The sequence below is a fragment of the Trachinotus anak genome, unplaced genomic scaffold (genome assembly GCF_046630095.1).
Source record: "Trachinotus anak isolate AG129_WGS33_773 ecotype Australia unplaced genomic scaffold, CSIRO_AGI_Tana_v1 ptg000010l, whole genome shotgun sequence".
Lineage (NCBI taxonomy): Eukaryota > Metazoa > Chordata > Actinopteri > Carangiformes > Carangidae > Trachinotus > Trachinotus anak.
The window spans coordinates 19,151,529-19,178,366 of NW_027273861.1; the positions used below are offsets into that span (position 1 = coordinate 19,151,529).

Sequence of the window (26,838 nt, forward strand, 5' to 3'; positions counted from 1 at the left end):
AATTGGGCTAAAATGTCCATTCAAATTAAATTCCCCGGGTGCAGAGATAATGACATTGCCCAGTTCTGCAGAACAACGGCAGGGCTGTCAAATGAGAATGCTTGTCATATATAAGAGAAGTCTCAACATGTATTGGTGAAAAAAAGAGAGCAAGAGATTGCAACAAGAATTTCTATTATTTAAGGGAAGGAAGGAGCAAAGTTGAGGGCATGGTGGAAAGCGCTGGAAGTCAGAGAGACAAATAGCGAGAATGGCCATTATAACCTTGTCATTACAGAACCACTGATAGGGCCCTGAATACCGAGCAAGATAAAGATGAGGACAGTAAATTGAACTTCCACATTTCTGTGCATAAGTGGGTTTGCCCATTGCCTTTTATCCTAGTATCTCTCCTCTCTGATGCTAAGAAGTCCGTTTTTTTTCCAAGGTACAGACTGAAGGCAGCATGCCCGGGCTCCCAAAGAAGCTGGAGAAATGCTCCATTTTGAAATCGGAGCCTTTTGATGGAGCAGAGACTGGCTGTGGATGACAGATGGATGACTGAAAGACAACTAGGCTAGGAGACAGAAAGGTGGGAGGCAAAGAAAAGGAAAAGAAATAATGGCACACACAGAAGCAGGGGAGGGTGTGTTTATTCCATCCTCTGGAGAATTTACTCCTTTTTTCAAAGGTTGTTTAGTCAGGTGAGAATAATGACGTTTAAACAAGGCAACAGCTCTTTGTCTATTGTCAAATAAATTGCTGGAAGAAAGAAAATAATCTGAACCATCTACAGTAAAACTGAAAACACAAAGCTCCTTATACGAGGAAAAATTGTTGATTTAGTGATACACCAGAAAGTGTAAAATATTTTCCATGATGCTCAGCTACAGGCAGCTCTGAGGAATAAATTCACATTTATTTTAACTCTCCTTCCTGGGAGGATGGCAGGTTTCCAAAACTGGCTAAGAGACGTGCTTCTTGCAAATCCATGTGTTTTTCTTTACAAACCATGGCTTGTAATTGGGCAGTGGAACTTTAACTGAACCAAATATAAAATACACAAAAAAGCTAACTTGGTTCCTTTATGGTTCAGACCAAAGACAAATAACTGTGGATGGCACTGTATCCTAAATCACAGGAGAAGGCATACCAATTGATAAAGGGTCTGCAAAGGAGGCAGGAGGAAGATGTCAGACAAGCTTTAGGTGGAGAAGCCTTAGAGAATGAGTGTGGGATCTAAAGTGCTCTGTTGTTAACACCAGGCTTTAACTCGGATGAACACCAGAAGGCAAGTAAGACAAAAGGGGAAGCAGGTAAAAACCCAGAGATCTTCAAAACAGGATTTGTTTCCAAAATAAAAACATCAAGTCCAACCACAGACACAGTTTTCTAATGATTTGTTCTCTATAAATTGTTACATGGCAAACACATAAATATGGTTTGAAGGTAGTAATGCGGGAACATAATGTCAAACAGGATGATATGGGAGCACTTCATGGACATCATGTATGCTGCAGCATTAATTTAAAGGGCATCATTTGTTAACAGTTAATATCTGTGTAGGCATTGTGTGTATGCACAATGCCCACACGGTTACAACCTGCTGTCACTACACATGTGAATTATATTAAAATACATAACGTGTATGTTATCTTATTTTTATGAAACTGTTTCACTGCAAATGAATAAATTGGTGTAAAGAAGGAAAGTTTGGTGTGACTTTATTTGACCACAGTAATGTAGTTCAAGGACAAGCAATCATGGTATTTTGGGATTTAAACTTAGATATCTGCTTTCCGTTTCAGTATGTCCAAAAAATAGGGATTTTGAGGTTCCTGCAAAAGTTCATTCTTTGCCTTTTAGTCTGTTAAAGCCACAGAAACAGCAACCTGTAAAGCTTCTTAAAATTCAGTTTCTGTTTTTTTTTTCAACAGGTTCAACAGGTTTTCTTTCCCAATAAAACCTATATGTATGCCTAATGCTGTACTCTGCACTGTCACTGAAGAGATAGCAGACATGGATGCTCCACTGTGAATAGTTTTGGAATAGATATCATGGAAATCCAATTAAATACAAGCCATAGATGTCTTTCTAACAGGCCAGCTTTTATCCAACAATTAAAAGCAGATATTCTGGGGGTCTAAATGAACAGCATTACAAGTTACTATCTGAGTAATCCACAAAGTCTACTATTACCTTGTTCACCCTTATTTGTTTTTATTTTATTATTATTTATTATTATTATGGTTGTGGCTGCCATTTTTAGATTATGAACACAATGGGTCCAATGTGTTCACAATTTCTAGTTTCTGCTCAGTATTATATCAACTTATATTCATATTTGCAAAAATAAGACAATAAGACGGAAGATGTAAAATACCACAGTACCCTACAGCCAAAGTAAGAGAGGGTTTACAGGCTGTTGCAGCTAAAGCTTTATGTGCAAACTTCCTTCTTCACATCTATCATATCAGTGAAAATGGAATCAGTTTTTTCCTGAAAGCCAATACAGACAAATATGGCCAAATATACTGTATATGCAGTATATCAGTCTTATCATGCCTATATAGTTATACCTATACATTGATATTCAATTTTAGAATGTGACCATTTTCGTTCCTCAGTGTATGTGCTGTGTGTCGTTCCTGTACCTGGAGTTTGGAAATTGATGCGTCGCATCTCCACAGGGTCTGTAGGGTGGTGGGGCGTAATGTCTGCGTTGTTCAGCAGACATTTTGTCCGTGGCTCTGACTCTTTTCTTTTGCGGCTGGAGAGCAAGACAAACACAGAGTAGAAAGAGGGGAAGACATACAACAAAAAACAACAGAATAACTTTTTGTGAGCACTTGATCCAGCAAAACAGTCACCACTCCCACTAATGACACTTCCTAAACAACTCAACAGCTCCAGCTGACTGGTAACTCTGCGAGTCGAGAACGCTTGAGTGAAACCGACCCCTCACTAATTAGAGGGATCTTTTTTTGCTGTGGCAGGCTATTTTGTTTTCCCCTGTAAAATGCAATAAAGTGTGGCTAAGCCTTACCTGTCAGGTTTGCTGTTTCCAGAGAAAGCAATAGGAGTCAAATAAATATATAAAGATGGTGAAAACACAACACACAAGGAGAAAAGGAGAGGGAGAGGCAAGAAGAGAGATAAATCAATAGAGAGCAGTTTAAAATTCACAGGGGTCGCTGCTGGGCTCGCAAAACGCCAGATAAGGCTCATCAGCATTTGGAGGGGTTGTGTGTGCTTGTGTGTGCATGTGTGCACATGTATCAGTGTGTGAGAACTAGTGAGTTTTTCTATGAAATGTGCAAGTAAGCGCATTTGTGTCTATGTATGTGTGTTAGATTGTGTGCGTGCACAAAGGACAGATACAGACGGGGAAGGGGAATGTCAGGGCCAAGGGCAGACCCAGGAAACACTATTCACCAGGGTGAGATGGAGGGGGAGATGGGATAGTGAGGTGGAGAGAAAGAGAAGAGAGAGAAAAGAGAGATCCAAGGAGAGATGTTACTCTCCCTAACCGCCAAGACGGAGGTAAAGCAAGGTCAGACAGTCAGGGATCATCTGACAGTAGCAAGCTCTACTTGTGTTGCTCACACCAGCCCTGCCCCCCTTTACACAATGCTGGGATCTTCCCTGGTATGTGGGGAAATCTCTTACACCACTGTTCATTTGGGACCTGCAGTCACTGAGGCTAAAAGGTACAACTAAGAAATATTGACTAAAACTTATGTTTCAAAGTCCCAGAACACTGAGGTACACTAAATTCATTTGGCCTTGTAACAGGAAGAGAGCTGCCTCCTGTAAGGTTGATTAAGCATGAAAGCAGCAGAGTCCACCACTAGAAATTATGATAACATGCTAATATTTGTTATAAGACTAGTATGGTAGCTTGGGCAACATTGGGATTTTTACAGAGTATTGAGTATTCATATGGATAGGTATTCATTTTACTACATGAAATCTCTTGATTGGTAGTTTTTACCATCTAGTTAGTGAGCATCATCTCAAAGAATCTCCTCCTCTCTTCTTTCTCCAACCCCCTCACTTCCCATAACCGTCTTTTACACAAAAAAAAGCTATTCGATATTTACATGCCACAATGTTGTTTGGTCTATCATGCTGCTATGAATACAAAATAAGCCCTTCTTCCAACATGCTCCCTAACATGCAATTATTTCCCAATAGCCCAACTCCCCAGTTACAATGCAAACAACTGGTTCAACGTCAAATGACAAGATAATCTTCATTGTGCGTCGCTGTGTTGCTGGATTAAAACAAAAACCAACCCAAAAACTCCTAAAATTAAAGAACATTTATCCTCATTCACTAAAAACATGGATCACAGTTATATTGATTGTGTGGGCACCAGCAAAGCACTAACTAACACTGCAAAGCTAAATGATTCAGTTCCCTGTGTAAAGTGGAAAGATTGGATTCTAAATATCTTTCCAGTATAAAACATTTTATACACCCTGCTTATATACTAACCTTAGCCCCAAGTGTTATTGTCATTCATCATTTGAGGTTGAACAATGTTATTCTGTATTGTAAAGTCTACACATAGGTCCAACTGCATTCACCACAAAAATACAATTCCCAAGCCAACTCACTTTTTATAGAGGAGAATGGCAATGACGATGCAGATGATGAAGACCACGGCCAGGACTGGGCCCACCACCCATATGAGTCCGTCACCAGTCTCTACTGGCAGGGGGTCCATCACTAGCTCTGGAGTCATCACTGTGTCAGTGTAAGGGCTGGTAGCAAACATTTTCTAAAGAGAAAAATGAAAAAAAGTGAATGGAGAGCTGAGAGCACCTACACTTATTGGTACAAACTGGACACAACACATACAGTGAGTGAATTTGACTACACATAAGTATATTAAATAGGATTAAAATGCATTCAGATGAACAAAACTGAAGTGAACCACCATTACATGAACAGAGCTGAATTATTAAATCAACTCCACCGAACGGAAATTGACCAAAAGTAAGTCAAATGAACTGTGCTGAACTGCTAACTCACCCCGGCGGTGGCATTGAGTTCAGCCAGCAGGAAGAAGACATACTCCTGGCCAGGTTCAAGAGGCTTGTTCTCACAGCTGCTGTGGCGGTGGTCAGATCCTACTGTGAAGCTGGAGGGCAGCTGCCTGAAGCAGGCTGTGATATAAGGCTTCCTCTGGTCCAGTTGAGCCAGCTGCCGGCGTGAACGACGCTTTAGGGTCACCTCCCGCAACAGCTGATTGATGCAAGGGCATTTGTTTACTTTTGCTGTTTCATTTTTGTATCAAGTTATATCTTTTTTTGTAGTTTCTACAACATCAGTCCCAAATTAAATGATCAGTCTTTTATATTTACATTTACATTTACTCATTTGGCAGATGCGTTTATCCAGAGTGACCTACAAGTGGGGGACAACACTAAAGCTTCACTACAGTAGGTGACCGCGAAGTAAGTACTAAATATTAAATCTAAAACAAAGTACAAGGAGATCAGCTAAAGAAGTGCAACAAAAGTTCACAGTAAATGCTTGTTGGTAGGTATGTTATGGTAATAGAGGTGTTAGGAGAGGAGGTGCTCTCAGGCGAGATGAGTCTTCACGAGATTCTTGAAGACAGAGACAGACGGTCCCTGCACTGATAGCATTTGGTGGCTTGTTCCACCAAACCACAAACAAGAACAGTCTGGACTGTGATTGCCTTGTGTGCAAGGATTGCAATGCCAGACGGCCTTTCTTGGAGGAATGCAGTGGCTAAGAAGGAGCATAAGCCTTTTACAAGGACGAAAACTAGAGAACAATTAAGGGCTAATAATGTTTTTTGATGCTGTCAAAGGCTTCAGAGGTGTCCAGATTAAAACATAGCCTTCAATGATGAATAAGATACAGATGAGAGACAAAATAATTTGTCATCAGAGAGTGAAACGCAATTCTTAGAATTATTAAGACATATAGTATTTTTATGGCAGGTTCAATAAAGTTATTTGCCTTACTCCCACTGATAAAAAATGTAATTTTTTTGATTAAAGGTTAACATATTTTCCAATGTAGATCTAAGAGACTGCTCTTTGCAAGGTTTTGAACCCTTTTGCTGGACTGCTTGAATCAAAGAAAAAAGAAATTTATAGGTGCAACTGCACCTGCAGATTCAAAAAGCTGCTAATGGTCTGACAAAGTTTCATGTAACCAGGACCCCAACCCCCTAACATCCTGCCCCTCTCATTAATTTCAAACTGCAGACAGAGGCAGGCACTAAGCAGAGGGAATGTGTGTAATCCTCAATCCAATAGGGATGGTTGCTGTTGATCTGGCGCTCAAGGTGACCTTGAGCTATGGGAAGAGTGGGAGAGGACTGTGTAATTCTCTCTGCTGCATGCTTGGGGGGATAAATTAGCATAGCTGAGATGTACTTATGTCTGCGTTGTGTGTACCCATGTCTGGTGCATGGTGTGTACAATACAATTTGCCTAGCACATGCAACTGCTGGTAACACAAACATGTGTCTCTGGAATCCCTCCCTGAAAACGCACAGTTTTGCCAGCAGAGAAAAAAAAGAGGACAGTCCCATCAAATAATGAAAGCAATGCTGAAGGTTTAAAGTTGCCTCTTCTCATTACATACATATGATATGCGTCATTCTGTTTGGCCCAGCACTCCCAAACAACGTGATCACTTCTTGTGGGCCAGATTAACGCCACACTTCTAGCTGTTAAAAGATCCTACCTCTTCCATGTCCATCTCATCAGGGTTCTTCAGGTTTTTAACAGTTCCAGGTGTCCTCTTAAGTGGCACCACTACCACATAGAAGTTCCTGGAAACACAGACCCAAAGTAAATATTGTATGGCAGTTTATATCAAAACATTTACCACAGGGCTGACAGGAAATTGAGGTGATAATTCAATACTTGCAAGAGTTCCAGCAATTACCGGCTTGTCTCATAAATTCTCAAAGCTAACCTCACTCAACACATCTCAGACATCTTGAGATTTCAATCCATATTGCATCAGATCTCAAGTATCTCCAGACTTAAACTTAAACGCTATAATCCTCAAAAGTAATTCAGACAAAGCTCGCAATATTTTTCAGCACACTTTACTTACTTGACATCCTTGGCATCGACCGGTGGGAAGGACATGGTGAGCATGTTGTCAGGCTCACCATAGATGTCCAGCTTGGGTTTCTTGACCAGGATGAGTGGCGCAGTCCTGGCCACCACACGGTGTCTTGGCCCACCATCCATGCTTTCCTGGCAGGTCACCCTGAACTCGTAAGTGGTGTTGTGCCTTAGCCCAGTGACGAACACCCTCATCTGCCTAGCATCCACATCCATCTTCTGACGGTTGTACTCAATCTAGAGATCAATAAATGGTGAAGAAGTTGAATTGGTAACTGATAGGGATATGTTGGCTGTGTGATTACTCTGATAGGTCAACAGATTGGTGGCTGAATAGGCCTGGATGGATAGATAAGGAAGTGGATGTTGGCAAGAGTGGATATGTATTTTGATGGCTCCATCAGCAAAGAAATGGGTATGTTGGAAATGAGAATGACAGGGAAATGCAAATGTCAAAAGCATAAAAGCTGCACTGGTGTTAAATCAAGCCATTTTCTATTTCAGAAAAAACAGATGAAAATGAGTTCTACATTTTGGAGCGGGATTTTCAGAATGTTTTGAAATTAAAATGCCACTCAAGTATCAGCTGAAAGATTTTATTTTGAGTAGATTAACTCACCGTGCATTTGTATGGAGACCTGCTCTCAGAAAACTTCCATGCAATCACCACTGTGGTCTTGGTGGCCCACTTGACAGTGAAATTCTTTGGGACATCTGTTGAGTGGACAAATGCAAGAAAAAAAACAAAAAGAAAGAAAGTGTATGTTCAGTGAGTGGAACATGTAGAGAGACCAAGGAAAGAGAAACAAATGAAAAACCTTTGGTTTAAAAAAAACAAACAAAACTGTTGTTTCCCTGGAACGTTCCTTCGGGTTGGAGAGTGAGTGTAACGGTGAACTGTGATTGGCTGTGAGAAGGGCAACGCCATTGGTTAAGACACACAGCACGGAAGACTCATGGACGACAAACCCATGGAGCACAAGGGTGCGCCCACTGGCTAGCTATCGTGGGTAGTGCCAACCCCTCTCACCATTGTCTTTGAACCCATGAACACTTGCGGATTAACAAGTGACCCATGTGGTCTCAATGCCAACTGTTCCTACATCTCTCCTGAGTCTGGGTTGGCACTGCCAACGTGCTGCCAGGCAGGCATAAAGACAGACCCAAAACACAGCATGCCAACAGTCCTCAGCAGTGCATCTGGGGGATGCCATGCCACAAGCTGTCCCCTTAAGGGACAGAGGAGAGGGGAAGGAGGAATTAGGAGAGGGAGGGAGTTAGGAAGGGAGGGATATCTCAAAACAAACCCAAAACCAAAAATAAAATAAAGAACCAAAATCTACTTTCTGTCATCTTAGAAAAGTCCAAACATACTCTCAGTGAGTGACTGGGTTTGACTGAGGTCCTACCTTGTTTGAAAACTGGGGATGTGAGATGGCATTAGCTGCGTGAGTGTGCTTGGCAAAGGGCTGCAAGGATGACTGACAGGATTGTCTGATCAAACAGCACTTACCTTGAAATTCTAGGCTGCTTTCCTCTTTCTCAAAATGACTGACTATAACTTACTGACTTGAGTTTTACCTTAATCAGGTTAGTGAGGTGAGTATCCCACGGCAAACAATTTCAATATCATTTTTTTCTGTTTCTTGAGGAGAAGTGGAGGTAGTTGAAGGAGGGGGTGGGGCAGTTTTCATTTTTTTTTGTTGCAGATTGTTTTTAGCCAATTTCCAACCCCCTGCCAACCTGGCTGGGAAAGAAACAGGCAAACCCTACCTGCTGGATCAAAGGCCACCGTCCGATACTGGATAGGAGGGCTGTAGGGCCCTGGACCTACACTGGTGTGCGCACGTATTTTCACATCGTACGCTGAGTTCGGTTTGAGGCTGTTGAGTACGTAGCTGGACAGACTTGGGGGCAAGCGTAGTTCCCGGGGTGCTCCTCCGGCACCGGCTTCTTTATAGGCCAAAGTGTACTCTGTGATTACCCCATTCCTCTCCGCCAGCACTGGAGGAGACCAGGACAGCTGCACTGAGCAGCATGTCACATTGGAGCCCTCATTAATTTGAGGGTATCCCCCTGGTGTATTCTCAGGCACACTGAGTTCCACAACAGCCTCTTCTCCAAAGCCCCCCCTGCTCTTGGCTGAGATTTTAAAGAGATAAGTGGCCCCACGGTGAATGTTGCCCACTGAGTACTGCCGTTCTTGGGGCGCAAACTCCAGTGTAGCCAAAGGAGAGACATCTTTCCGGCCAAACTGGAGTCGGTAACCCTGCAGGTCCATGCCATTGGTCAGGTCTGGAGGGTCCCAGCGAACAACAGCTGATGACTCTGAGTCCTGAGCCACTGAGAGATAGGGAAGACCAGGCACTGTACAGATAAAAAAAATAAAACAAATATTAATTTCTGTGCTTCCATTTTAACATTTTAACAGATTTCAATATGGCTTCATAAGGAGATGTTAAACACAAACTGAACTGAAAACCGCAATGTCATCAAATTAAAAATAAGTCTTTCATTTTTCTAAATGGAACATCATTTGTTACATAGGTTTTTATTCCTCCTTAGGTTATCAGAGAAAATGTACCTCAGACCCAAACGGGTGACAGCTGAAATTTGCATATTTCATAGGCACAGTAATGACTTTATATATACCATTTCAATGCTATTTTGATAAAATATTAGGAATGGAAGCCCTCACAGTGTTGCTAGTGACACCTCAAGTATACTACTGAAACAAACCTGTCCGATTACACCAGTTCAATAAAAGAATCACATATTATTAGCGACTGTAGTAAATATTAACAGATTACAAATACCGTTACAGTGACACTTTTAATTTCAGCCATCCATCAGTTAACATCCTAATAAACTGAGTCAGGTTGTGTTGCATGGAGATGTGGAAGTTCCTCAGAGCCTCTAAATTCTTGAGTGATCGCTGTACCCATTACCATTTCATGATAAATGTAAGATCCAGCCAAAATCATTTCTGTACTGCAAAGCATCACTAAAACTTTAAACAGAGAACAGTGCCTCTTTCAGCTGTTAAGAGTCATCTCTTGTTGTAAAATGGATGATCTACACTTGGGGTCTAGACACCATTCTTCAGAGTGGCCCAGTTTTGCTGCTCTTATGGATGACACACGTCTCATCTTAACCCTCCTTTTAAGGCCCCATCATTGTGATAAAGGCAGTTGCGGTTATGGGAAACCTTCAGTTCTCAAGTTGCCGTCAAAGCTTTGTGAGCAATGAGTGTAGCCGATTCGCACTTGAGTCCTGTTTCTCTGTAAATAGATTCTATCTTGACTTACTCCTCTACAGTGCATCCCTTTCTCAGAAATACAAGGTAATGGCAGGACAGATAATTGTTAGACATAACAGTTATCTGGTTTCAACTATAGACATACTTGCTGTTAGTGCTGTACTCAAAGGCAAGAGCTCCTGTTATTTTTGTAATATAAAACTGAATGAATACTATAAACCAGGCAATAGAACACTTTTAGTTTATTCACTTTAATCAATTTAATTTTCATGCCTCTACATGAGATTGTGAGACCACTTTTGAGAAGATTGGCTATCACAGTGTATATCTGAAAAAAAGCTTGCCAACTGGGTCAGCATCAAATTGGTTGGTCCTGGCAGTGAGAGCTTTCTCAGCATAAATTAAAAACGCTGAATAAGCTCAATGCAAATCATCAACTAGTAAACTGTGTAACATACATTTCATCACTATCTTAAGCAGCTACAATTATGGATACACTTGCTTCATTTTGTTCCTTTTTTGTTACAGTACATGAATTTAAATTGTAACATCTATTTGAAACTTTTTTTTCTAACAACTTATCTCTTATGTACATTTATTTGTGTGTATCTTTGTGCATAATGGGCAGTGTGGATGAACATATACATATGTGTGTGAAGGTACAGACGCCAGTTTGCTGCCAGCTCCAGCTCCTATATCACTATTCCAGCTGCACACAGAGCTGCTTGGCTTGTTGCCCAGTATGGACTTAAAGTAATTTGGAGAAGCTAACATTAGTCTGAGGCAACGGCACTCCCTCTCAGTGGAATAGTATCATTGCGCATGTGTGTGTCTGTGTACATGTGCCCACATATAGCATATATTTCTGTGCCGAGATGCAAGTCCTAATGTGTGCATAGTAAAAACACACACACAAAGCAATCCACTCTACACAGTCCCCTCCCTCTACTCATATTATTCATTTCCGTTTGCTAATGGTCTTCTTTCTGAAGACTGTTGCCAGAGGAAGACGGGGGTGGGTGGGTAGGTGGTGGCTAGTCAGCTGAGCCTTTGCCGGTAATGGAAGGTGGGGGTGCTGAGAGTTGGGTGAGACGAATGCTCCTAATACTCCACAGCCACATACTATAGCTCAGCTTGGTGTCATTTAAAAGCCCACTCTGCCTTCATGCTCACTGCTAATCAAGGAAATAGAATCAGAGATAATGATCCTGTGATGACTCTGCGTGTGTGTCTTTGTGAGAGTGCGTGTGTGTTTTCTGTGCTTTGCTTCTAAACTCAACAGGCTACCAAATGTATCCATCATTCAAACTTTGTAGCCCTGAAACTGTTTTATTATTTGTACATTTAAAACTGTGGCCTATTGCACACTGGGGAGAGGGATCATGGCTACTGAGCCAGCAGATTGGTGTTGGGAGGAGGTGGGGGAATTGGGGATTGTTTGTAGTGTGTCCAGTGTGTGTGTGTGCTACAGAGTGTTGGGAGAGCGAACGAGGGCATGGTAAGGGGGTGAAAAATGAGTGAATGAGGGATGATGAAGGTGACTGGGGACAAGGAGCAATCTGCTGCAGAGAGGGCCCAACAGGAATATGAGGAGGCAGAAATGTGTGTGTGAGTGTGTGAGTGTGTGAGTGTGTGAGTGTGTGTACATGAGCAATTCTCTGGTTCTTGGACACCTTGATTGTCCCTCTTCTTTTCTTCTCAGTGTTCATCTCCCTCTGCCCTTACACTCTCGCTTATTCTTTCCCCATCTCTCCAATTCTGTCCTTGTGCACTGCCCAATCCGAACACCCCCCCCCCCCCCACCCCCCACCCCCATTGTCCATTTCAGGGTCGATCCTGGTTCAATCCCTCCTCTTGGGCCTCCCAGCACGCTTCCCATCAGGCCACAGTATTAACAGCCTGCTGTTGACACACTCTCAGCCTGATTGAGAGAGGGGTGATCAAGTTACATTCTCATTTCCTCCCTCTCTTGTGCATACCACACATGTGCACACAAACATTGTATGCATACAAACAAATATATTACCACTGTAACTGTCTGCAGGGGACAAGGTGCATATATATGCAGTTTTAAATCATATTTTTAACCATGTCGCTACAACAGAAAAAATCTGCTCCTGGAGACTCAACATATCTAAGGACATGTGGGGGGTAAGAGGTCCCTTTTAACCTTCAAAGTCATGACAAATACATCACTCTCACATTCTCATTTCCCTCTGCTTTTAATTTAGTCTGCATACTGCAGGAGTGTATGTGTGTGTGTGTGCCAGGGGTTCATGGAGGGGAGTAATTTGTGGGGTAGGAAATGTCAGGGAATCAAATCTGCAACAATTTCCACATGACCCATTTGAAGAGCAAGTGCTATTAAGAAAGCAAGAGAGAAAGAGAGAAAGAGAGAGGGAGAGAGAGAGAGAGAGAGAGAGAGAGAGGGAGAGAAAGTCAAGAAAGAGAGAGGGCCATTACATTGATGTTTTCTCGCTGGATCAAAATAATGATCAGGAAGTTACTAAACATGCAGCAAGGGGATAGGGACTGATGTTTCAAGTCATCTGTCTGCAGCCAGCATTGAAATAAGTACCCGTACCATTTTAAACACGCATGCATGCATCCTTCGGCATCCTTTTACAGGATGCAGCAGTCCCAGTGAAGTGCTATGTGCTTGGGTGATGGGAGTGTGTTAGCTGACAAGATGCTACAGGGGCAAGAAACCTCCACTAATGTCTTCAGCACCTGTCTAACAACAGTGGGCCTGAATTCGTTTGAATCCACTGTATATCCACTCTGACTTGCAATACAATTAGTGAATAATGTAAACCACTTAACACAATTACACAGCGGAAATAAAATAAAATATAATTTCATTTATCCATCCATCATTGCAAGTCTGTACAAAATGATACACAGTGCAACTTCTTAAATAGTAACAGTGCACTTTCAACATGAGTAAATTACTGCATATACTGTGGTGTAAACTTTCCAGGGTTAGAAAGCATAGATCTGAAACCGTTTATCACCATTACCTTTCCTGATTTCTGGGTTTTCTAAATCTTAAAGGTTCAGATACCTTTTGCTGCCATCTGGGGTCACCAACACTGTGGGAAGTTGCAAAATGCAGCTTTGAATTATTATTTCAATACACTGTTGCCCACTTCCTATGTACTCTGTTTTGACTTATGAATCTTGATGTTATGATTATACGCTCCCTAATAAGATGGCCAGTGCTTCCTCCCTTATATGAGGATCTACATACACATGAGCCATTCTCCTGAGGCATTCCACTCAGACTTTGTGTCAGGAGCTTACATTTTTTATAAGATTTCTTTTTTTCCTTGTACTGCAGACTCAAAGGGTCTTGAGTTAGAGGTGTTGGGTAGCCTATTGCATACACTACCTATAGAACGTTATGCTGTGGGCTGTTTCATTTTGTTTGTTGATTGGTTATTTCTGCTTAGTTTTTAGTTTTTTTAATCTTAAAAAATATATAGGACTAAAAATATTTTACCACCTGAACTTGAACAATAAAAGAAGATAAAAAGGGTGGTCATCGATTGCTGTTCCTTTTAACCTGGTGAAAAACTTCTTAATGGGCAGATGGGAAGGCAGAATAACAGTTTCAGACAAACATTTTAATCTTTTGTCAATAAAGACTCCTTTAGGCCCTCTCAAAAACTTTTTCTTTCATTGGACGTGATTTAGTTTGTTCCTCAAAGAGTTGGGAAACTATGAATCATGAAAAAGCACTTTTCAAACCCAGCATTCATTTAGCAAACAAAGACAGTTCAAGCCACAGAACAAATGTTTGTCTGTGACTCACAAATAAATCTGCAGTCCTACCTGTTTTTATTTCCCGCAAAGTCCTGAGATAGATTCTTCTGGATACTTTCTGATACAGCAAACTACCAGAGAGGCTTGTTGAAATGTTTGGGACATGAAAAGACTTTGGCACTGATGTGAATTGAATTTTAAGTGGCACAGAATACATACTCCCTTTGTCATGATGCTCTGTATTGATGGCGCTTTTCAAGCCTTTATGTTTCCTGAACACAACAAGACAATGACGCCACAAGTTTCTGGAGGCAATTGCTCTCTTTAAGTGCATGCTTGTCTGTAAAAAGAAAGAGCTGTTGCATAAATTGCGTGTGTTTGTGTGTGTTTTAAAAATGCGTACATGCATTCATGTGGTTGAATATTTCATTTATTTGCATCACTCTTTTACTGTATGAGTGAGTTAATGTCAAGGTGAACCAATCGTCGGAGGAAATTTCAACATCAGTTTGTATAATGAAAAACATGAATTTCAAAACATAATACAGTATACATCCAGATTAAAAATTTACGATATGTTGAGATCCATTTTTAAGATGTGTTCCATGACATACTGTGTCAAAAATTACGTTATATGTGTTTTTCGTATGTAATCATATCAAAGAATTGCTGTGCTGTAGTTACATGACAGCATAATATAATATCTCTGTGAAAATGGGCCAAACCACATAAAAAATGTAGGTGCACCCATCAAATTCAATTCTCACAGTACATCACAGTTTTAGGAATTCAGCTAGCAGAGTATAGGTGTGAATTAAAATCTGTGAGAAAAACAGGACTTGTTGACTGGTACACCTACTGTGGAGCCGAAAAAACAGAGAGACATTATACAAAAGATTTAGGCTTCTTTCTGAAAATTTAACAAATTTTTAAACTCGCTGACATTTCATGAAGCCCCCAGAGAGTGTAAAAAACACTTTAGTTTTCTGCCTGAAACAGATCCCGCGAAATTCCACGGTGTTTCAGAAATCCCATAACCAGTGGGAACCCCACTATTCACTAGGCCTTCCTGACATCCCTCAGACAACCACTTCACCTCTGAAAAAGGCTGCTGAGGCTCGTCTTCTCCCCACCTCTCACCTCTTCCTCTTCTTTATTTATCTTGGCCCTCTGGCACAAACCATTTCTTTACACTTCAATAATAAAAAAGGAGAGGCTTTCCGTCTGAGGGACAGGCTGAGTGCGCTAGACTGACATATCAGTCAGCCGGCCCTGACAGGAGGATGGAGAGTGACAGCACTCACTCAACCCTGTTTGGCAGTGTCGTGCTCCCTCACACCTGTAACACACACACCTGTCAGGATCCGTAAAATGTGTTTGCAATTGTGTGTTGGGCTGCAAGAATGTCGTGTGTGTATTTTGTTTTATGACCTTTCATGACTGCGTGCACGAAGGACCAAAGGATACAATACCACAGTATAGATCTGCATATACTGTATGTGTCATGAGACTGCATGTGCTCATAAGTGTGAGTGACTAGGTGTTTATGCAGGCGTGTTTGTGTGTGTGTGTATAAGTATGCATGCAGTTGTGTACATAGTGGCTCTCTGAAGCCTCCCAAAGCCGACTGGCACAGATGCTTCCACAAAAGGATGCTCCTATATTGGCTTTACACCTTAAATTCTCTCAAAGAAGGCTCTCCCTCTCTCAGGCAGCCAGCCTAACAGGTTTAGATCATGTTTATGGTAACTAAACTGCTAGCTTCCAAACAGGCTCACGTGGTCCAGTGAAACTGGTGTGCCCGGTGGTGGTAACAAAGAAAAAAAAAAACAAAGGCAAGACTTTGTAGTGTGCAGGCATTGGCCTCCAGTATTTTATCCTTAAAGCTCAAACCAAAGACCCAACATCCGTTGTCAAGCTGTCATAATATGGCTGAAAAATCTCTCTACTACCCGTGACAGAAGCAAACAGTAACTGAACTGTTCTTGGACACCTCAGACTGGTTCATTTGCCTCCAATGAAGTTCAGTAGCTGAAAATGACTTTTAACTCAACAAAATGTATTTCAGAAGGAAAAGTCATGAGATATACTTTTAATAAGGACACCTAATACACTTAATTAAATGTCAGGAATTCTTGCATGCATTGCCTTTGCAAATCCTCCAATTGATCGAATGAGTTAAATGCACCACATTGCGACACACTGCAGCTTTGAATAAGGGCCTCCTCAATGCTGTTTATCAGAAATGGTAGCCTAGCAGTAACAGCTTTATAGGAAAGATGAGGAACCCCCAAAGCAAGGTATCCTTCAGCCACAGGCTGAAACAGTATATGCTGCCTTTACTAATGCATAAACAAAGGCTGTATAACCAACCAAACAAAGAAATGATTTGTCCTTGTACTGACCTGCCCCTTTGGTCACCACCAGTTTAGGTTTGCTCCGGGCTCCATCCCCTTTGGTGGTGTATGCTGCCACCGTGATGGAGTAAGTGGTGTCTGGCTTGAGTCCTCCAATGACCATTTCCTATGAGAGACAGGAAACACGAAAATGTCAAAATGTGTCTTGAATTTTTGATGATTTGGCCCCAGTTCATGCAGCTCAAACTGCTTTACACAGAATGTTAATCTGAGTGAGGAGAGTGAAGTGTCTCCTGGTCCTCTTTATTAATTTTCACGAGGCATGCATTAAATGTAACGTTTTCCCCTGTGTAATGGGAGACCATTCCATTACGTAAATCCTTAGAGTTGCCTTGGTGGAGGAGAGACATTAGATATGTAAATGGAAAGTACCCCCCTTACCCCTTCAGCAATACTCCAATCAACAACTCAACTATGTGATGAATGTATGCTGAATACATCCTCGCCATTCGCTGGCAGTTTTTACCTCAGCCATTAAGTTTCCTTGAATCCTCTTCAAAGAGAGGCTTCCGATCAATTCTAATGAATCTTTCAAAGGAGCAGGTTTGAACGAACGCAGAATGAGGTTTTTAACAGGCTGGTTGGCTGGAGCGATGGGAGAGGTCAATAAAGGTAAATGAGCTATAAGTACTGTCTTGCACTTGAGATGGTATTCACGTAACGCAGAAGGACTGGGGTTTCAAATCTGGGTTCAAAGTAAGGGTACACTTTGTTGCAAAAAAAAAAAAAAAAAAAATCAGCAGAGAGATTTTACGGGCGATTTCAAGGATCATACATGGATGTTATTTAAACTACTCTCTCATTATTTTAAATAAAAGAGATACAAAAAAGTATGTGAACTTAGAGCATGACAGTAATTCTAAGGCACCACATAGAAAATCAAATAAAAATTAAAAAAACACACATAGAAAACAAAAACAAAAAAAAAAAAACACACACCACCAGAGCACAAGACAAAACATACTGCATCAACACACAGCGAGACACTAGTAGCATTAGCATTCCAGGCACAGTGGGCAGTGGATATTGCATCAGCCACCATTTTGTAGAAGCCAGACGGCAATAGAAGTTTGTCCTTTTTCCCTCAGTGGTGTATCGAGATAGTGTAGAGGTTGGCTGGCCAGACAGCTGAGGTGAAACCGCTGAGCCACTTTGCTATCCAAACTTATTGAATAAAGATTGGAGGGGCTGTGTAAATTGTGAATCCAACCAGGTTGATGCAATACCCGCTGTTTATACCCTTTCAGCTACACAAAGCACTCAGGCAAAACTTCGTACTCACATATTCAGCTGTATCGTCCGTTTCCCACTAACCCCCCCCCCGCCAAAGAGGAGAGTGCAGGAGAGAAAGCAATATTTTTTTTTTTTTTTTTAAGAAAGAGAGAAAAAAGAAAGGGAAGAAATAGGATTGTGAGAGACGGGGGCATTAGAGGTTTGGGAGCAGAGGGCTGGTATCAGAAATAGGTCACTGGTTTTGTGAGGTCAGGAGAAAGAGAAGCTGTTTGAAGCTTATGTTACGGGGAGCAGCTGAAACAAGGCTGAGAGTTGTATGGATCTGCCTGTGGGGCCTGGAGATGTTACTGTGCAGCTAGTGATAAACTACTTCAGTGTTAAATCACTCAAAGCTACAGCCAGTAGTGACATTAAGATGTAGGGTTTAAAGATGAGGGCATTTTTAAACATACTAAAAAAAATGCTTGTCATTCTTTGTTGACTGCTGGGTGCGTGCACTGATTTGGATATAGTTATTTAAGCTCATTCTACTCTTGGATTCATAGTGCAGCTAAACACCAAAAATGTAAACATGATGCTGGTGGCATTTGGCCTGAATGGCTCCTTCATTCATGTGCAAAAAATAGATTTTGATTCGTTCATTCCTAAAAAATGTAGCATTGCATACAACTATTCTTTTCTGTCTTGTTTACCCTATTGCTTTAAGGCTATAATTTCCATTTGGATGATTGCTACAGTGCACAACAGTCTCACTCTGGCAGAATTCATCCAAAGCTGTGTTGACGGTTTTGTAAGTTTTGTAAAGAGGCAAAAAAAAAAAAAAAAAGGGCCATTATAAAGGGCTCCATTACAATTCTATCTGTCAGTGGAGGCTGATTTTTGGTGAAATGTTTTCATGCCAATTTTACTTTCTGCCCCAGGCACAGAATACTATAATGAGCATTTTCTTTGAGTCTTTTCGTTTGATACAAGCACACAATCAGACATTTCATGGCACATGTCGCCATAAAGCAGGGGTCTAGACATTCCTTATAAAAGCCACGGAGGCAGAAGAGGGAGGACAAGATGAGTGAAGCTTTGATTACAGTTCTTGTTGTGGGCTGAGGGGGAAAAGAATATTACAGCAATATGAAATGAAATCCAAGAGGGGAGAGCAACCTATCACTTCCCATACCCCAGCAGTATTTGCACAGCCATAACAGGTGAGGGTGAAGTACACACTTTGCAATCTATGTGAGAAAAAAGTTGGCCAAAGCTTCTTTGAAGTTCTCCCTGAGATTTTAATCATTAAATCAGTGTAACAGTGTTTATTTATCCTTCTTAAGTGTCTTTATATCACAAATGAAAAACAGATTCAAAGGCAGACAAGGCCATGTTTGCAATTTCATGTGAGCAAAAACTGCATCGATGCATGGTATGAGCATGCTCTAGGGAGGAATTTATATTTTTCTGACGTAACTGATTTTTACTGAGGAGCCTGTGAGATGGTCATACCTGGGCATCAGCGAGCATGACGTCCTTGATGAGGGGCAAACCCCGTGACTCCCCATTTTCCACACGCACATAGTGAACCTGGTAGCCACGGATCTGACCGTGCTGCTTGCCTGGCGTCATGGAACGCCACATCACCTTTAGCGCCGTGGAGTTTAGGACCTCCACCTCCACCCGCCTTGGAGGAGCCCCCGGAACTATGGGTAACAAGACAAACACTCAAGTAAGAATCTTTTTTGTCTTATGTACTGCGGGAAAATCGTGGTTCAGCACCCTCTTACAACAACTGCAATAAACATACAGTACTTTGTCTCAGTGCGAATGTTCAGAATCCTTCACACTATTTATAGGAGCAATGCAGGATGAGAGATGCACATACAACTGTGTCATTACATTAATAACACCGTGACCCACACATGCACACACAATATCCACAAAAGATACTGACAACTTGCAAGAATAATAGACAGAGACATTAAAAAATACACCCAAACACAATCCTGTGTCAGTCTCCCAACAAAACCATATCCCCCCCAGCACAAACGCACACACCACTTCCACTTTTCCTCGTCTCTTCCACCTTTACAATATATGTCTGCTGTGTCTGTCTGCCATCAGCGGGAAGCCTTGCCTCTCAGTCATAATGACAGACCTTTATGGGAGGCACTGCTTCCAGGTCTTTTGGTGTGCCGTGGACCGGCTTTTTCTGGGAAGGATGTGCCATTAATAAAACTCTTCCACTCAAAGTGCCTTCATTTGCCCCTCCACAAACACTTAAGGTCCCACTTTTCCTCCCTAAATCACAACCCCATTCACCCCCCACCGCCCCCCGTCTTCCCCTGGATCATTCACCAATCTTGTTTATTGACAAAATCTTTCCTACCTTTTAGCCCCGGCTCTTATTTCTCTACCTGACACTTCTCGGTCACACGTTATTATCGTAATGACACCAGAAAATTTGTTACAGCTCTTGTCAGCATGCTGTGGCTTTCACCCCTGCAATCCCTGATACTGGTGTGTTTTAAAACAGGTATAATAAGAATTTAGGCTCGCCTCTGCTGTGGAGCTCATTGTACATCAGTGTCAGAAAATGCTTAAAATGATGCGGTAATGGATGTGAAATGGATCCTGGAGAATAGAAGCCAATGTCAGCCATCCATCAATGATCCTGATGTGCTGTGACATGCTCACATCTTTACTTGTCAGCTTATGTATTTTATTGTTCAACTGCTTTGCTCATTTGTCATTTAGCTCCTGCTTTCCAACTCAGCTGTGTAATCTTTGCTTTAATGGGCTTGTGAGGGTGAGATGGTTTTTGCGAGCATCTTGGCTCCTCTCTCTTTTTCAATTTCATTTGTGCCAAAGTTGGTGCACACATAGAGGAATGGCCAGCAGTGCGCAGAACCAAAAACCTGTTTGTGAGTACAGAATTATACTATTTTCCAGGGAATGTCAACTGAGCCATTCTCTTTTTCAACAGCACCTTGGTAAACACTCATACAGTGACACCTATTACCAGGCTCTGTGTTTCAGTGGAGTAGGTCAGGCCTGAGTACCACACTCCAAAGCACCACAACAGTAGTTAAGTGAGGACTGTGAGGGTGTTATTAATTCTTTTCTTTTTTTTAAAAAATACAATACTTTCCAGCCAGAGGATCTGTGCTGCAGCCTTAGTGGACGTACACCAGCTTCTTTAATGTCCATCCTACTGTTTCTGCCATGAAAGCACATACAGATATGGCCTTGCAGTGTAAAGCACTTACAAATGCTTATGACTCTCAGCTGAGCAACAAGATACTGCTAAAAGCCTACAGATAGAGGCAGGATATGGCATGTGGTAGTTATTATGAATTACATTTGGTTAGTTATGTTTTATTAGCAACACACTGATTTCCCAAGTGTATTTCAAGTGTTTTACTTTCATATGGTTTACACAGCTGTATGTGGTTCTGTTACTTATGGACAAAGATGTTGGTATGCACTTGAAACCATGCAACGACAAAAAAAAATTATGTATTCCTGCGAGGATTGTCTGCAATCTGATTTGTGACACTTGCTTTTCTAATGGGGGCTTCTAAGATGGACTTTACTGCACATCCACATACTCAAACTAACATTCAATCCTACACATTAGAGATTCATGTACCGTCTTCGTCTGTCCGGCAGATCAGGGGCTCGCTCTCAGGGCCTGGTCCAATCATGGTGAAGGCGGACACAGTGATGCGGTACTGGGTCCACTTCTCCAGTCGCTGCAGCAGCACCTGCACCTGCTCTTCAGTGGCAGGCACCATCGGCTCCTCCATGGGTTCTCCGTCGTCGCTGCCGCCTTCTGCCAGACCCACCACCTGGTAGTGCACCCTATACCCCGCCAGGACACCGTTCTGACTCTCCAAAGGCGGGGGGCGCCAACTTACCAGCAGGGTGGTGGAGCTGGTGGTGCTGCACTTAATGTCTTGAGGGGGGGCTGAGGGCTCTGGTGAGGTGGAAAGGACAGGAAGGGTGGGAGTCGAGGACGAGGAGGTTGGGGGAGGAAGGAGGGAGGGTTGAAAAACAAAAAAATAAAAAGATGGGAGAGATAAAGAAAATGATAAAAGGAAAATTCAAAACTCAAATAAAAACAATAAGAATAATTCAAACAAAAAATTGCAAAGCAAAGACAGAGACAAAATATGTTTAAAATTAAAATAAAATCATCAAGCAAATGTCAACAAAAAAGGCATAAATGGACAATGCCACAAGCTTGTGTAATAATGAATCAAGGTGGCTGCCCTAGTAAGATACCTGGGGACATGCAGGCACATTTGGTTCTGGTACAAGTTTTTTGGCATCGAAAGTCTAATAATATTATGCATTTCAGCTTCTGACGAAATCATTTTTCTGACTTTTTCACGAAGAACGTATCGGACAAACCACAAAAGTAATTCACCCTTTTGCAATAATCTTACGATCTCCAGTACAGTACGTACAACAGAAGCCATTTGTCTGTTCTGTAATGTATTACCATATAGGCAGTGGGGGATCTAACACTGTCTCGCTCATGTCATCCAGGTTTTAGTTAATATTCTAAACCTGAGACACTTTTGTTATCTGCGGGATGAAAATATCCATTGTGCATTTTATTTTCAGGCACTGAACTAAGGTTTTAGTCCTTTGACAATCCAAACTAGCAACCAGATAAACATGGCAGTCATGAGCACTAAACCCCTTATTTTTCCCTGCAGGGGCTTCGCAATTACAAAGACACTGGGCTGTCTACATGAGGATTAATAACATCCTGCCATGTCCACAAAGCCAGCATAGAAATCAGATGGATATATTAAAATTATGTTTAGTGTTAGCGTGCACTGTTAGTTAAACTGATGAATATTTTGTCTTTCTTTCTTTGTCTAGTAGCACCCATCTTACACTGAATGAGCACAATTAAATAATCTATTGAAAAACAATAGTAATTCTGTACCTGAACTAACAGCTAAATTTGCACGAGCTAAAACAAAGCGTAGTCTCTCCTTTTTAATTTGTACCAGTATGAATGCTTTCCAACATGGTGGCTGTTCCAAAACATATCAAAACCTGCACATCTATGAACTTTCTAAATCAACTTGCTTCTAATCTGTGCCAAACTCTTCTACAGCCTGTGCTTGTCCAGAGAGCGTGCTGTGCATGGAGCGATAAAATGTTGTCATCCACAGTTTGGTATTATACGTACAGAAGGACATGTATGAAAGTATTTCTGTCCAAGTCAGGTTTCCTCTATCCCCTACAATGGTCCTGTATGAGAATCTATTCCCTCCACCGTGGTGTTACAAAACCCTGTTCATTATTACATTTTTGTCTGTTATGTGAGGTAAAAATTGCACAATAACCAAAAACAAAATGAAATACCATCAGGGAAAAAAAAAGCATCCCACACACAGCAACTAAGGAAAAGAACTCAAATGAAATCGATGGAAACAGGCAGCATCCCAAAACACAGGCTGAAGAAATAAATTATGAACTGAAGGAGGGTACCGGGAAATGAATTTCTCTGTAACCCAGGTGACTCGAAAGAAAGAACCACAACAACAGTTAAGGTTCAAAATGACAACTCATGAGAAAACATGAAAAAATACGATACTCAGCATAAACAGAAAAAAGCACATTTAACCTCTAAAAAACAAAACAAAACAGAACAAAAAACGGAAAACAAACCAACCAAACAAAAAGAAATCACAAGCATTGTCTGCATCATACGTACCTGACTCCCACATATACTTAATTTTATAGACTTTCTTACCACCAGCACCTGACTACAGAGTATGCTTCCTCTATAGTCAGCGAGCTGCAACACTTTCCTTCCCAGAAAGCATGCCTCAAAAATTTTGAGATCTACTCTCATTTTTTATCAGTAAATAACACGTTTCATTTTAATTAATTGAGAATTAGTTTTGGACCCTTTTTGGGGTTACTGGGAGGGAGAGAGTTGGCTCTGTGCTGTAGCCAGGGCTGTTTAATACTCATGTATTTTTGGGCCGGAGGGTCCACAAGACTGTGAGAGGGGAAGCCATAGGGGGGAAATTTACCTCCCAAGATATTCTATTTTTCTGCACTTGGCCACGTACACAAAGATCCTTCCTCATTAACAATTTGTTCATATAAATCCCATTTCATAGCCCTGTGCCTATGTGTCTTCATAAAGCTTGCTGCCATTTTGAGGAAACCAAGACACAAGAATAAAGGAAGCAAGACGAAAAGCTTGTAATGCTGAATTCATAAAAGTTTAATGATAGTATTCTGACTGCAGTGTCACTTTGGGTAGAACAGCTTTAAAGAAAAAAAAGATATGAAATAACAGGAGCTCTGACTGTCAGAGAGGCCTCCTACTGGTGAAGACCGAATGTTCCAGCACACAACAAATAGGACAGGACCTCAGCCACAGTTCCCAAACCCGTCTCTGTGTCCAATGGGCTTATTTACTTATGGTCTTACTGGATTTTGAGCCTTTCAGCTTCTTTCCTCCGCTCATATTGTATTTGCAAACTCTCCACGTCAAGAATGATCGCTCAGTTCTCAATCTTTGTGGTGTGGAAAAGGGCTGTAAATCTGACAGCAGCCAGGCTATCGCAGTGCACAGGCATCCTCATGCCTGATAACGGTTTAAGACTGGCTCGGGCACAGCTTTAATAAAGTGCATATCCCATGAAGGCCAGTGGTAGGATTATGGATACTAGAACTATACAACCACAAAAGAAGAAATTCAGCTAATGCTTCACTTGAGATTCTTTTGAAGCTTCCCTGAAAGAGTTTCCTAAATGCTATTTGACAAATAATTAGTCATGTCTGCATTCATACCCTTCTCTTTGACTTTTAAGTCTGTTGTGATATGACTGGAAGCTCTGGGTACAAAGTCTTCAATGTCAAGTACTGGTGGCATACCTAATCATTATGACTTCCCTCAGATTAAAAGTGCTTTTAGTGTTACATCTTCAGTGGATATAAATTACACACATTAATACTCACAGTTCAGCTGCATAGGCCATTACTCAATGCCTGTTGTCAACCCGTAAAGTGACACAGATTGCCAATGCCTTTGCTATCAGAGTATAAGCACATGTCTGCTTTTGAATTGTATTTTCACCAGAGGCCTCGAACGACAGGATGTTCGTATTTGTAGATCATTATGGAATTAATCCCCCCCCCCCCCCCCCCCCCCCCCCCCGATGCCAAATGGCCATGCTGTGGCTCACACAAATATTCCAATATATCTAAAAACCTCCTGCAATTACAGTAAGTGGGGGGGCTAAACTGCTTGTTTGGCCAAATACAGAGGATTTAGAATCTGCCACTTTAATTTGAGAGATAGCACTTGACTGGCTACTGGCAGGTTCTAGGTATAATCTAAATGTGTAACAAAGCCTGACAATCCAGGGGCCTGGCTCATAGCTCATCGCAAAGCATGAAATTAATTCTGACGCTATGAAATGGGATTCTTATCTGCCACTCTGGGGCCCTGCAGTCCCCTAACACCCACTCCCAGGGTCCATCTTAGGTCCTGTTACCATGTCTTGCAACTAGGTAACAGCTAGAGGAATGCTGGGAACCCTCCTGGCTCTCGGGTTGTGGACCCACTCCGGCCACGTCTGAACGATCTCACAAAAATGGTCTCTCAACCTGACCTGACTTTGGCAGCATACCCCAAGAGGCCCTGCTTCTGAATGAGGGCCACTCTTGCCAGTATCACTCTTGCTGTGATATTGACCAAGAAAACCAAATAAAATGATTGCAGAGCTCTTTGATAAGTCATTTAGTGTCAGTTACAATGGAGAAAATGAGGACTGAGATTGAGGAGAATCTCTTTCTTTTTTTTTTTTTTGCAGGTACTTTGCACAAGTTTGTGACAGAGTGGTCCCCATGACAATAGCCCCTGGTAATGCTGCTTGGACTGAGCACAAACTTCAACAATCTGCGAACATTTTGTACCACAAGTAATGGACAACAAAGCAAACAGGGAAATCATGTTGTCTGTCTTTCTTTTCACTTAGTGGCAAAGGATTTCAGTCTGCCAGACACTGCAGAGGATTCAGAACCAGGCTGAAATGGTTTTGTAGGGTGATGAGTAGAAAATGGCATTAACAATGCCCAAAGCTGAGCTTGTACATGAAGCAATATTAAAATTGTATGCAGTCACTGCTCTGTAATTTGTTTATGAAAGAAGTGTCCAACTGGCATATGCAAAATGCATTTATTTTTTCTTTTTACCACAGTGTGTTTCATTTGCTGAGCCTGTGCAGCTACTTCAATTAAGCAACCAGTAAATCAGGCTTCCTCATTGTAGTGTAGCTTAGGATACAAGGTTATTTTATTGTATAGTGTGGGGGATTTCTTAGTGTGTGTGTGTCAGTGTGCCACACCCTTCATGATAGTATGGTACTCAGGAAATAGGCTCTAATCTTCTATTTGAATCTTCTATTATGATAACCACAACACTTAAATGGCTATTTATCTGATAATAAATAGCCAGTTTACCGCTCTTAAAACTGATACGTTTGTGTTTCTGTGCTCTTGTGTGTTAATGTATGGGCTATGTAGTATTTATTACAACAATAAGCTTTGCATATGGTTTCCCGAAAGACTTGGAGCACAATTTCAACTGTCTGTGTTACACTGAGCTGTGAAGGCACTTAATACAAGCTATATATATATTTGTCACAGGGCTCTTCGTAGACTTGGAAACATAGAAATGCTTCTATTTCTGACCTGTATGAGCAGCCAAACTGCAAACATGTCAGTTTAATATTTAACCGTGTCATGTATAAAGACTGCTTATTCTATTCGTCCAATTCTCTGTTGGTGTTGCAGAAAAAAAACACTGCAAAGAACGGTTAATTGGATAAAAATGTGGATGTTCCTGACAGGTCTTTTAGAAAGGTTATGGCAGAATGAATCCCTAAACCACACAGTCACTTACCTCAGAGCATCCAAAAGATCAAGTTATATATTGTGTTGTGTTGTGGGAAGTCTTTTGCTTTGACTGACTTAAGTCTGTGATTTTTCTGACCTCAGCAACGAGAAACCAATAGATATATCTCAC

The 26,838-nt window shown here is 41.5% G+C and overlaps 1 protein-coding gene across 8 annotated transcripts in view; it reads right to left on the reverse strand.

Annotated features, from left to right (window-relative positions):
• ptprsa (protein tyrosine phosphatase receptor type Sa) overlaps window positions 1-26,838 on the reverse strand; it is a 229,007-nt gene that overhangs the window by 35,648 nt on the left and 166,521 nt on the right. For 4 of the 8 annotated variants that reach the window (XM_071485972.1, XM_071485968.1, XM_071485969.1 and 1 more), the window contains 11 exons: window positions 21,418-21,744; window positions 19,275-19,468; window positions 17,830-17,856; window positions 16,536-16,653; window positions 8,880-9,473; window positions 7,726-7,820; window positions 7,093-7,343; window positions 6,715-6,802; window positions 5,020-5,232; window positions 4,602-4,765; window positions 2,634-2,749 (listed from right to left, as the gene is read on the reverse strand). In XM_071485972.1, the coding sequence (XP_071342073.1) occupies window positions 2,634-2,749; window positions 4,602-4,765; window positions 5,020-5,232; window positions 6,715-6,802; window positions 7,093-7,343; window positions 7,726-7,820; window positions 8,880-9,473; window positions 16,536-16,653; window positions 17,830-17,856; window positions 19,275-19,468; window positions 21,418-21,744 (2,187 nt within the window). The remainder of the gene's footprint in view (window positions 1-2,633; window positions 2,750-4,601; window positions 4,766-5,019; window positions 5,233-6,714; window positions 6,803-7,092; window positions 7,344-7,725; window positions 7,821-8,879; window positions 9,474-16,535; window positions 16,654-17,829; window positions 17,857-19,274; window positions 19,469-21,417; window positions 21,745-26,838) is intronic. The other 4 variants (XM_071485974.1, XM_071485971.1, XM_071485975.1 and 1 more) reach the window with 2 other exon arrangements.